At 32.0% G+C, this 12,813-nt stretch overlaps 1 protein-coding gene across 1 annotated transcript in view; it reads right to left on the reverse strand.

Annotated features, from left to right (window-relative positions):
* The window catches only part of LOC118185370 (uncharacterized), a 33,794-nt gene extending 21,391 nt beyond the window's left edge, over nt 1-12,403 (reverse strand). Inside the window, exon 1 of the mRNA XM_035355208.2 lies at nt 12,288-12,403. Coding sequence (XP_035211099.1) covers nt 12,288-12,318 — 31 coding nt within the window. The 5' untranslated portion in view covers nt 12,319-12,403. The remainder of the gene's footprint in view (nt 1-12,287) is intronic.
* Between the last annotated feature and the right edge of the window lie 410 nt (nt 12,404-12,813).

Below are 12,813 nucleotides of genomic sequence, written 5' to 3' on the forward strand. Positions count from 1 at the left end.
GTTTGAAAAAGGGGTAATCGGTCGGCGAGAGGTGAGGCAAATATGGAAAAGGAGGGAGAGTCTCGTATCCCAATTCGTTCAATTTCTGTAGGGTCAGTTGCACAATGTGCGGCCGAGCATTGTCGAGGAGAAAACCTGGCCACTTTCTGTTGACCAATACCGGGCACATGCGTTGCAATTTTTGGTGCATTTCTTTGATTTGCTGACAGTACTTATCTGCCGTAATCGTTTCGCCCATATTTAGGAAGCTGTGGTGGATGAGACCGGCCGCAGACTGACACACCAGACGAAGTACCTCCGTCCCAGGTCCTCATTACATGGGACCCATTCAGAGTTTGGATATCCGATGTCCGTGGGACTTCGTTCTCGCGGGCGCAACCCCCGGCTTTTATGAAGCATTGGGCAGAACAAAAATGTTGCTATTAAAAAACTGGCACCTAGCCTTCTTTTTTTTATCATCTGGGAGCCAAGTCATTATTTACAAAACATTTGCTTCTGTGGATAATAGTAAAATAGTGTACATATTACAATGAATTTCCCAACTGCAATTTCGTGATTGCCTTGTGGATAATTACGACACAGTGTGCAAATTACTATGGACACACATAATGAGGTGTGCAAACTGTTAAGGACACGAAGTTATGATGTATCGAAGTGGACAAGTAGTATTTACTAGAACAATGAATTAAATGTACTTCGAATTTATCAAAAGTTAACATAGAAATCAGTTTATATGAACATAGAATAGCCTACACAATAGCATAGCCACACAATTTAATAGCATCCATCTACTTTGCGCTATGGAACTATCCAACTGCCTGAACTGATGTGACTGGCTTACTTTGTGGATAAGTGCGAAAATAATAGGGACACACATCATTAGGTGTGTAACTGATAATAACATGAAGTTGTGACGTATTGAAGAAGACATAGGTTTAAAAACTGGTTAATATATAAGGTTCACTCTCCACAACATAGATCCTATCCATGACAATATAATTATTAATTGATCGTGTATTTATTTTTCATACGGATTATTATGTAACAATTATTGTATACATGGCATTGTCAGTTTAGCATTGTAATATTACTATCATTGATTCAGTGAATACCGCCGGCGGTGGATGGTAGATTCTTTTCCGTCGCATGGACATATAACTCTGATTGGTGTAGAACGTTAGGTCGGAGGTCCATGCGACTGCGTTTCGGCATAACCACATTGTAGATAGGTGCTCTGTCCACCTTGTCAGTCCTCGCCACGAAAACTGAATGGGACCGGCCGCAGGCCAACAAACAGTCACCATAGTTTCCTTTTGGTGCAAAATTGGCTTTGGAAAGTGTTATGGTGTCTGACCGCGGTCCAACCACGGAGCCGAATGTCGCCGGTTGTTATAGAGAATCCACTTTTCATCGCACGTGACAATTCGATCAAGAAAAGTGTCGTTTTTGTTGCGGAGAAAAATAGCAGACGACACTTCAAACCGGAGATTTTTTTTTTTTTTTTTTATTTTCTCTCAATTCGTGACGCACCCACTTATCGAGCTTCTTTAACTTTCCTATACGATTCAAGAGATCAGAAATCGTTGTTTTGCTCACGCCAAACTCCTTCGTAAGCTCTGGAACAGCTGTGCACGGGTCTGTTTCAACTTAAATCTTCAAATCGTCGTCATCAATAGCTGAAAAGCGTCCACGATGCTCTCCAGGTCAAATTCTCCACGACGAAACATTTTATATCACCGTTGAACTGTAGATTCATTAACAATTTTCTCGCCCCATACTTTGTTGATATTTCGAGCTGTTTGTGCTGCGCTGTGGCCTAGCTTGTACTCATAAAAGTAAATTTGCCAAAAATCCTGTTTTGACATCTAAACACAAACACCTAGTAAATATTTTTTAATAATTTTGAACAAAATGATTATTATAGAAATGTAGAGCGAAAGTAGAGCTTCAAAATGATATACAAACCAATATAATTTGAGATATTTTTATTGCTAAAAATGTACAGGAAAGATAAAGAATCGCAGAAACCTGCAATATTTTCCGGAGAACCTGATATCAAGAAATGAAACTCTAAAATTTTGATACTCCCATAAAAACTGAATATGTTCAATGCTATGTCTCACAATTGTTAATATTTTCCTCACACAAAGTATTATCGCAATCTGACAGCCCGAAACAATCAACATCTCTCGAAAACATAAGAAGTCACATGTCAAGTGCAATTAGTTTACGGCACACTTTCCTTATTCCCTGAAACCGTATACAGCCGAAATAGTAAAAATGATAGAGGTAATATTATACCCGCAGATATAAAACGTATCTTCGCTGCTAAACGAAGCACGTTGTAACATTCGATTAGAAAAGATAACATTCGAAGCTAGGTATGATCGCTTTCATAATGTGCTATTCTATCTTTCGTGGATTCTGTTTCATCTTCCATATAAAACTGCTGATTATTATTTTATATTTTCACAATGAAATGAGCGTTTTTCAATTTATCCTTTAGATGCGGAACAGTTATATATTTATTTGACAATTTTCAGTTTTATGTGTGTATAATATGTCAAACAATTGCTTATAAAACAAATTCATATGGCAATTCATGATATTATAAGGTATTTCGCCTTGCCTTCTTAGCTTGCCTTCGTAGCGTAGTGGTCAGCACGCTCTATGCGAATTCGAGAGGTCGGTGGTTCGATTTCCAGTGAGGACATTGCTCATTTTTCATCTCACCTGTTAAAAAAAAAAAAAAAAAAAAAAAAAAAAAAAAAAAAAAAAACTAATGACTCTACAGTGACAACTAAAAAAGGTGGTGGATGATGATTCTCTACCGCCAGGATTTGGCGATTGGGTCCCCTAATCCCCAGTCACCCTTTAAAAGGGTAAGTATATAAGATATTTCTCCCGCCTTCTTAGCATGCTTTCGTAGTGTAGTGGTCAGCACACTCGGCGCGTATTCGAGAGGTCCGAGGTTCAAGTCCCGGCAATGGCATTGCTCATTTTTCATCTTTCCTACTTCGAAATAACCTAATGACTCTACAATATGATTAAACAATAAAACACTTTCTTCACTTTTTTTATTTTTGCAATGTTTTGCATTTACAAGAACAGAAATTTCCCAAATAAAGTTAACTTTGAAGTTCCAAAATGAAAACTATATAATTTTGACAAATTTATCAAACTCTGTAATGCTTTTAGCATACGTGATAATAAAATAGCATGCGTTCAAATATATCTCATCAAAAACAAAAACGTATTATAACGAAATAACATTAAGTAGCATAATTTGTAGCTAGAAATCTTTCGGAGAAAACCTTTCTTGATGAAAAATAGAGAAACTAAGCTTTGCTTAAAATTCTTCTTTTTCAGTATCTCCTAATTTTTAGCCCAAAGGGCTATTAATTTTGTATGCGTTGATTCACTATAAACGACGAATCACTTTTTTAATTGTTGCCACCAAATATTAGAACCCTGTATTATATTTAAAGAAATTAAATAATGAAGAATCTTCATAAATGTATGTATGTTTCTCGCATTGTGATAAAACAACGTTACCTTGAGCCATCCAATTCTGAATGACGTACGTCTCCACCCGAATATGGGCATCTTGAAGCCCAAATTTGGAACTTGGAATTTATTTTATTATCTATGTCATATTTTGTAAAGCAATTATGAGTTCTTAATTAAGAAACTCAACGATTTCAAAAAGAACCATGGCTATACTGTGCGGAAAAAAATTTATCTCCAGCGCGCGAGACTGTGTATCGAAAATTCTAATGATATGCAGTTTTAAATATTTTGTGATATTGCCGTTGAATTGAATTTTTATCAAGTGCGAAAAACTTGATATTTAATAAATAATGGTTACACACAAAACGTTAAAAAATCGCCCCTTTAGGCGTAATATAAAATCTGAAAGCTTTCAGAAATTTTTTGAAGTTTTTACTTCCTTGTACGACGTAAAAAGGAAGTATTGTAATCGCGAAAAGCTTCAGGCAGCATATTTCAACGAAAATATCCACTTTGACCGCTTTCGAATGCAATTTAACGATGTTTTTGCGTGACATCTGTACGTAAGGACAGAATAAATGACTCTTTTCCTCCAAAAAAATTAAAAAACTGCTTTAAAATTAATTCTGAAGAGAATTTTTCGTGGCGTCTGTACGAACGTATCTCGCATAACTCAGAAACAAGTAGCCTCAGAACGTTGAAATTTTGTATATAGGACTACTATAACATGCAGATGTGCACCTCGTATTTTGGTTTCAATCGGCCGCGCCAAACGTATATAAATATATTGTATTTATATATATATCCACTTTATTACCCGGCTCCGTGATCTCAGTTTCTTTACTCTTATATGTTTGTAAATTGTACATTTTTTGCTTTAAAAATGATTGAATTATGTTGTTTTTATCTTTCTGTTAAGGGTTTTATACCTCTAGTAAATCTGTATGCAATATTTTTAGAATTATCAACAATTTTAAAATTGTTTAAGTGCCGCTAAGCCTATCTTAATGGCGGTCATTGATGTTTACATTTTAAACAGAAGACTAGTGGATTTGTTTCCAATCTAGAGAAACTTAGCTTCGCAACAACAAAGATAACGCATTCATTTATTATTGCCAATTAAATCATGCTTAATCCTTTCTTGAGTTTTTTCGAGGAAATAAGCGTTTAAGATTTACTTCGTAATTTTTAACAGAGATATGTTGAGTTTTTATGTATTTTTGCCTTGTCACTGAATTAATTGAATGAGAAATACTGGATCGCCTGTGAAAAACTGTTTCTTTTTTTTGTTTTGTTTTCTTAATTTCTTTTATACATAGTTCTAGCTTTATTATAGTACTTGAATAGAACATGTGGCAACGAGTAGATAATTCTTTAAATGATATACATTTTGTGCATTCTGAGTTATAATATGAACGAAATATAATACTTAAAAGTGAACCTCACTATGGTAAACAAAGTGAATTTTAAAGAATGCATTTATTCTATTGTGGTTTATGCGGTGTCGGCGAAGTAGGTTTAATTCAATCCAATAAGTTTAAATGAAATGCAAGAAAAAATGCGTATAATTTAATATTCTGTACAAGGAAGTCATGTGGTGTACACATCAGATTTCTTAATTTAAGAATAATAAATTTTGTTAAATATATGCTTTATATATAAAGTGATATCAGAAATCTTTTACTCTTTTTACAAGTCCGAACAGTTATGTAAGATTTTGTGATATAGCAAGTTGAAAAGCCTGAGGAAACACGACCTTTTAGATAGTTTTCAAAGATTTATAACCTGCATACTTTTCAGACATAATCCAATAATTCTAGACTTTTATAACATACTATGCTTCGAGCATTTGGGGAAACGGCAGACAAATACAGAATAGCTAATGTGATGTCAAATATAGAAGAATTGATTGATTAATGGATTGTGAAACTGTCCTGATAAATCGAAGTAGTGGACCAGCACCAAGTATGGAGACCTTTAACTGAAGAAGTTACGTAAGAGTAATTTGCAGCAAACAAGAGTAGAGTATAACAGGAAAACTAGAATGTAAAAAATATATTAATACAGGAAAATATTTCAGCTGTTTATTATAACAACACGCAGAACTTAAAAATAATTCTAAAAAAGAACAACAGTTTTAAATGTGATAAATAAGAATTTTAATGGTTGGGGATGAGCTCAAAGATGCTTAAGTTTATCATCAAAATAATCGAATTATAATTACTAATAGGACTATTCTTGTTAGTAATGAAACTAAAAATATTAATTAGGCGATTTTTATAGAGTTTATTTTAAGTATGCTGCAGTAGAACATTAAGGGGACTCATACACCTTAAACCACTCATGATTTTCGAATATGTGACTGTTGCAAGAATTGGGATATTTTATTTATTTTAAAAGCAATTACTTCCAACTTTTTACAGCTGACTACATAATATAGCTGCTTCGGAAACTAGTAGCCAGAAAGTTTGTGTTGTCACAAATATTTTTGTAATTTAATTCTCTTTGTGACAAAATATTTCGCCATGTTTCCACCTTGCGCGCATGATATTTTAAAAATGGCTAATGGTACATACTTGAAATTGGATGGAATTCTTTACATGGGCACTATTTTCTAACTGAACCAACAATCTGATGAATATTTTAATATTGAACAATTTTATGGACGAAAACATTACAATTTTTTTTAATAAAATACATTTTATAAACACAATTCAAAATAAAATAAAAATTCAACGTGAAATTTTTAGAATTTTAGGTTCACAGTAGTTTTCAAATGTTATAAAAGCTATATATTAAATATGGAATTAAATTATGAAACAGAATGTTTTAAACTGTGCGCGCAAGTTAGAAACATGACGAAAAATGTTGTCACAAAGCGGATTAAATTATAAAAATATCTGTGGCAACACAAACTTTCTGATTACTATTTCAGAGAGCAGCTTTATTATGTAGTCAGCTGTCAAAAGTTGGTAGTAATTGCTTTTAAAATAAGTAAGTTATCCCAATTCTTGCAACAGTCACCTATTCGAACATCTTATGGGTTTTAAGGTGTATGAGTCCCCTTAAGCAGAAGCGGAAGTTTCCTTCTTTGGTCATCACGTGATTTCCCTTGGGAATATGGTAGCAGAGAGTATGATGTCATTATGAGTCACGTTCTTTTTAATATCGTTTCTTTCGCATGGATTTCTCTAATTTTACTTTTTTATTTAGTTAAACATTTATCTGAAGCTAGAAAGAATTATTTGTGAAGAAATTACACTTACTGCAAAGGTCTTTTGGCCATTTTTTTAAATACCGATTCTTTTTACATTTATTTAAGAATAGAATTTGCATTTAGTACTCAATTTATTAGCCCAAAGGACGTTAGCTCAGAAGGGCTGTTAATTTCGTTTTGGCATTTTGCGTTGATTCACTTTTCAAACTGTTGCCACCAAATATTACAGCCCTGTGTTATATTTAAAGAAATTAAATAATGAAGAATCTGCATAAATGTACGATAATGTACTGCATAATCGTATGTATGTTTCTCGCATTGTGATAAAACAACGGTACCTAGACACATCAGATTTTGAATAACGTAATCCTCCCCCGGGGCATCTGGAAGCCATAATTTGCAATTTGTAATTTGTTTTAATATCGATTTCATATTTTGTAAAACTTCAACGAATCTTTTTATTAACAAACTAAACGATTTCAAATTGAACAATGACAACACTGTAGGGGGGAAAAAATATTTTTATTTCCAGCACGCGAGACTGTGTATCGGAAATTCTAAAGATATGCTCATTTTAAAATTATTTTGCTGTTGAATTGCATTTTATATAATTTAAGAACGCAGAACATGATATTTAATAGCTAAAGGTAACATGCAAAACGTTAAAAAGATGCCCTTTTGGGGACGTAATATAAAATCTGAAAGCTTTCAAATTTTCCTTTTTTTATTAATATAATTTTTAATTTCTGATTTACTATATAAAAAATGATTTTTTTGCTTTCAGTGGACTAAATTTAAAGGGTTGAATGGCGTTTAAAATTGTTTTGAATGAAATCTCTCTAGTCAACCATATTATTACCATTTTATAAATTTGTACATATTTATTTAAACATTTCATATTAAAAGCTGGTTTTCTTAATTTTATTACCATGCATAACATTATACTTTGTTTTAGTATTTTATATATCTCTCATAAAGTTTTAAAATTTTCGCAAAAGAAATAAAGCAAACTCTTCGGCCGTATCTTTTCCCCCGTAGCCTCAAACTTCATTTTCGCTGTCGAATGGAATTTAGTTTCCGAGATGTAATTTGAGATAAATAAAAACAATAGTATCTCAAGCAGAACTTTCTTTCCGGTGTTAGATATTCGGACGTAATTTCAATAAAATGATGTAGATAATACTAGAAAGCGATTTTCTGTTGTTACTAGGAGGAGGTCTAAGGGAAATGAGAATAACAATACTTGAAGCTGACATTTTTATACTGGTAATTATCTTCATTATATCTCTGTTATTTAATAATGAAGAATCTGTATTTTATATATGTATATATGTTTATTTGTACCTCACTCTGTTAAAAAATAGCGGCATTCAGTCATTAAATTTTGACCACACGTAGTCACCCTCTCGAACCTCTATACCTTGAATCCTAAATTTTGAATTTCGAATTTGATTTTTTATTTATTATTAGCCCAAAGGATGTTAGCCCAGAAGGGCTATTAATTTCGTTTTGGCGTTTTGCGGAGTATCACTTTTCCAATTGTTGCCACCAAATACTATCGCCGTGTATTATATTTAAAGAAATTAAATAATGAATAATCTGCATTAATATTTGTATTGTGATAAAACAACGTTACCTAGAGCCTTCAAATTTTGAATAGCGTAATTCTCTACTCGAATAGAGGCATCTTGAAGCCCGATTTTGGAATTTTTTTTATTATCTATTTCATATTTTAGGAAAACTTCAACGAATTTTTGATTGACATATTCGACGATTTCAAAGCGAGCAATGGCAACACTGTACGGAAAAAACAATTTATCTCCAGTGCGCAAGACTGTGTATCGGAAATTCTAAAGACATGCTCGTTTAAAATTATTTTGTGACAGTGCTGTAGAATTGAAATTTATGGTATTAAATAAATAAAAGCAAAACGCAAAACGTTAAAAAGAGCCTCTTTGGGCGTAATATAAAATCTGAAAATTTTCAGATTTAAATTTTTTTTTTTTATATTATCTTCGAACTTGATGAAAGTTTGATTAGTAGATGCAAGGATTTAAAAACTATATATTGCCACTGGGCAAAGAGTAAGATATAACAGATTTAATCAGAAAACTCAGTGATTTAAAAGTAAAGTGTTGCTACTCCGCAAATGTGAGATAATTTTTCTGATTTATTCGACAGACTTGGCGATTTGAAGGTATGTGTTGTCACTACCTGAAATGAAATATATTTTTCTTTTCCTTGCTAGTGTGTTTCCATTCGACAAACGATCAGATATTTAATTTTTCTCTAAAATTTGTTTATTTTCTTATATATTAACAAATTAAGCTATTTAAAAGCAATAAATACAGTTCTCCTCTGTTATTGATAATTACTTTATGCTAGGCTCGTTAAATGACACTAGTTGGACTGATTCATATCACTGCATATTTTTTCTTTCTTGGAATAAACTACTTTAAACGATTAGTTTTCCGTGAAGAAATTGCTTCTACGTAAATTCGCAAATCAGAAGTTACTGCATAACGGTTTTCTGTGTGCTGCTCCAAAAAAGAAAACAATAATGTGTTTTTCGCAGTAATCTAAAATCAATACATAACTTTAAAACCGGCGTTTCTTAGAGAATTTTTCCGAAGCTCTTACAATAAATAAAGGATTTTCTGGTTTAATTTGGTAATTTCGTATACATTGGTGATTGAGTTGTCTGCTAATTTTATCAAGAGTCCAATGTCCTTCGAGCGGAAATTTTCTCGTGGTAGCCGAAATATGAGCTAGTTTATCTTTAGAAATTTTCTTTGAAAGCTTCTCTTATTAGACAGATGATCCTCACATGACTTCCCACTTTTAGTTAGGCTAGCAGATATTGATTAATTAATCTTGCTTAAAATTTTAAAAGCGTACAGTTAATCGTGATTGAATTAGCTGTTGTTAATTTCATCCGAACTCTTCTTCTTCAAAAATTACCACTTATTGAATACCATTCATTAATATCAAAAACCATAATCTGGTTGAGTATATGTTGAATTCCCCTTTGTAGAAGTTAATATACTGTTCATAGATGAAGAACTTTAATTAAGTTATGACCGGCTGGTAAGTTGTTAATGATGTCAATCCATATATGTAATTTTTAAATGTGTCCTTATTTCTTACCAAACTATTGTTCCCATTTATTTAGCTGATGGGTGATCTCTGAAATGAACGCAAGATTGTACAAGACATAGGATTTTACTGATAACATTTTAATTATGAAATATTTAATATTTACTTTTTGTTGCAACTTATTAAAAGCGCTTTTAAATCTAAAATAATAATTTTGAATATATTAATTTGTCATTTAATAGGAAACATTTAATCACTGTATTAAACTCAAGTACTCTTAAGAAATATATTGTTAATAAAATAATAAATCTTTAACTCAGAACCGAACTCAGTTGGCCGAACGGTAAAGTCGCTGAATACTGGTTATCTAATTGATAATAAAATAATAAATCTTTAATTCAAAACCGATGAAACCGCTAAAGTCGCTTAATACTGATTATCTAATTGATAATAAAATAAAAAATCTTCAACTCAAAACCGAACTCAATTGGCCGAACGGTAAAATCGCTGAACACTGGTTATTCGGTCCGTGGTTTGAATTCCGGCGAACGGACTAGTTGCTTGGGCGTTTTTGTGGCTTACCCCCTGTGTAACGTGTTTCAGCCAGTTTCCTTTAGAAAGTCCTTCACGAAGATATCCCTCCCCTTAGGCAGATAGCTTTTGTGGGATTTGCCTTAATCAAATAAACCAAACCAAATCTAAGGAATTTTAATTCAAAATTTGTTTCTCCAATTAAAATATACGAGAAGCAAAAACGTCAGAGCTCAGTACATTGCACATTGCCAAGAACAGTAATCTTCAGATTCTGCTGTACAGAACACTAGAGTTTCATACTCCATTAAAAGATTTACAAGTTAAAATCAAGATGCAAAAATAAAATTAGTACCATGTGAACCACACAGCTAAATAGCTGAAATAATGAATTAAATACTTAATAATGAATAATGAATTAAATACCATATCTGCTATTATTGTTACCGAAGATAATATGAAATAGATCTGTTGTTTTTTCTTATATAAACTCCATCCATCATAGATATATTTTCGAAGTTCTTTTAACGCTTACTTTTATGAGGACTTAAGCGTTCTACAAAAAAAAAAAAAAAAAAAAAAAAAAAAAAAAAAAAAAAAAAAAAAAAAAAAATTATCCTTTTATGGGTTCTTTGAGTCATCAAATTTTGAAAATCGTTGACTTCAAAAGTGTATAGGCAAAATTATGTTGCTTTCACTTCACCATTAAAATCCCTTTTAATTAATACGAGATCTTGCTACCAAAAATTATTTAGAATATTTTCTGAAACGAGTCTGTTTGGAATAATCAAACATTGTATACCTTTTGCTTTCAGAAAAATGACTTAACTACCAAAAACGCATGCTCGACATCATAAACCACTTGTCTTCATACCGGTTCAAACCTATGTTCCATTCCTGGAGATAAACAATGATTGCTTGATGCTAAAAGGACTATAAAGATGAAGAGTAGGAGTATATCATGTGACAGAAAAAGAATATGTAAAGGAACAAAAGATGACCGATAATTGTTGTTCTTGACAGAACCATCAGCCATCAAATATCGCTGTTTTTCTATGGAGAGTAGCTTATTTATTTACAAATATTTAGCATTGGATTCCATTTGCTTTCGTTATGTTTTCAACAATTTAGTTTTTGTCTTCAGTAGTTTAATTTGTGCTACAGAAAGAAACATTTGGAAGCCAACGGTTATTTAATCACGATTTTTATTCAAAATACAGTGGCTCCCAAAAGTGTTCGTACACTTATGATTTTCATTGACATAGGGCTCCATCCATTAATTAAAAGTAAACTTTCTGAATGAGATTTTAATAATGAGATCTATAATCTATTCATAACAAAATTACATGAAATATTTTTTAAATATAGCGAAACTTTATTTTTAAAAATTTAATAATCAAAAAAATGACAAACATTTTATCTCACAAAAGTCTTCGTACACTTCAAAAAAAATCTTGACATATTAGTAAATATTTTCATTTTTCGTTAAATTAATATTTAGTAGGATATCCTTTAGCATCCACAACAGCTTTTAAAAGTCTGGAAATAGATTTTACTAGCTTTTTTTTTTTTTTTTTTTTTTTTTTTTCCCCTGTATCATTGTTCATCCATTCTTCCATCAAGACTGTTTTCAGTTCGCTTTTCGTTTTGGTGTCGAGTTTTCGTACTTTAACCCCCAGTTCTTTCTAAATGTAAATGAGCATGCGTTTTATGGGGTTTAAATCCGGCGGCTGAGGAGGTGTTTTCAAAACTTGTATACAATTATAGAGACACCAAAGGCGAACGTTGAGTGCCATATGCTTAGGATCGTTATCATGATTAAAAATAAAGTTGTTTCCAATACCCAAATTTTGGGCTGATAATTTTAAATTGTCTCTTAAAATATTTAAATAAAAAGAATGATTCATTGTGAAATCAATAAATACCAAATTACCTAGTCCTGATGCTGCCATGCACCTCCACATAAGAACACCTCCACCGCCATGCTTAACTGTTCCAAAAACAGTGTCTCAAAAAAGTGATGGGACACTGCTTTACAAAGGGAAACTGCAATAAAATAAATTTTAAAAACATGTAAAATTTTTGTGGGTGTGTTTCATACTTAAATTTAGTAACAATTATTACATAACACACATTTTCTCAAAATATTAAAATATTAATTTAATAAAAATACAATTGTTTAGAACGAAGCAGAAAATGGCTCACTTAAGTGATTGGACACTACGTACTATGCAACAAAAATCGTCTGAAGTAAGCAATAAAAATATCTTTTGGGGTATTTATTTTTACCCAAAAGCAATTGCCAATAATTTATAAAATCGTCTGCAGTATTTCTCTCCAGTTTGTTTTGGAATTTTTGTGTTTTTTAGCTCTGTGCAGCCATGGATGCTAAACGAAAAGAAACTTTGCCTGGAATTCGAAAATTAGTTATTAATTTGCATATTGAATGTGGAAAATCT

The sequence above is a fragment of the Stegodyphus dumicola genome, chromosome 7, assembly GCF_044657685.1.
Source record: "Stegodyphus dumicola isolate Sdum_Otavi_A_Nest chromosome 7, ASM4465768v1".
Lineage (NCBI taxonomy): Eukaryota > Metazoa > Arthropoda > Arachnida > Araneae > Eresidae > Stegodyphus > Stegodyphus dumicola.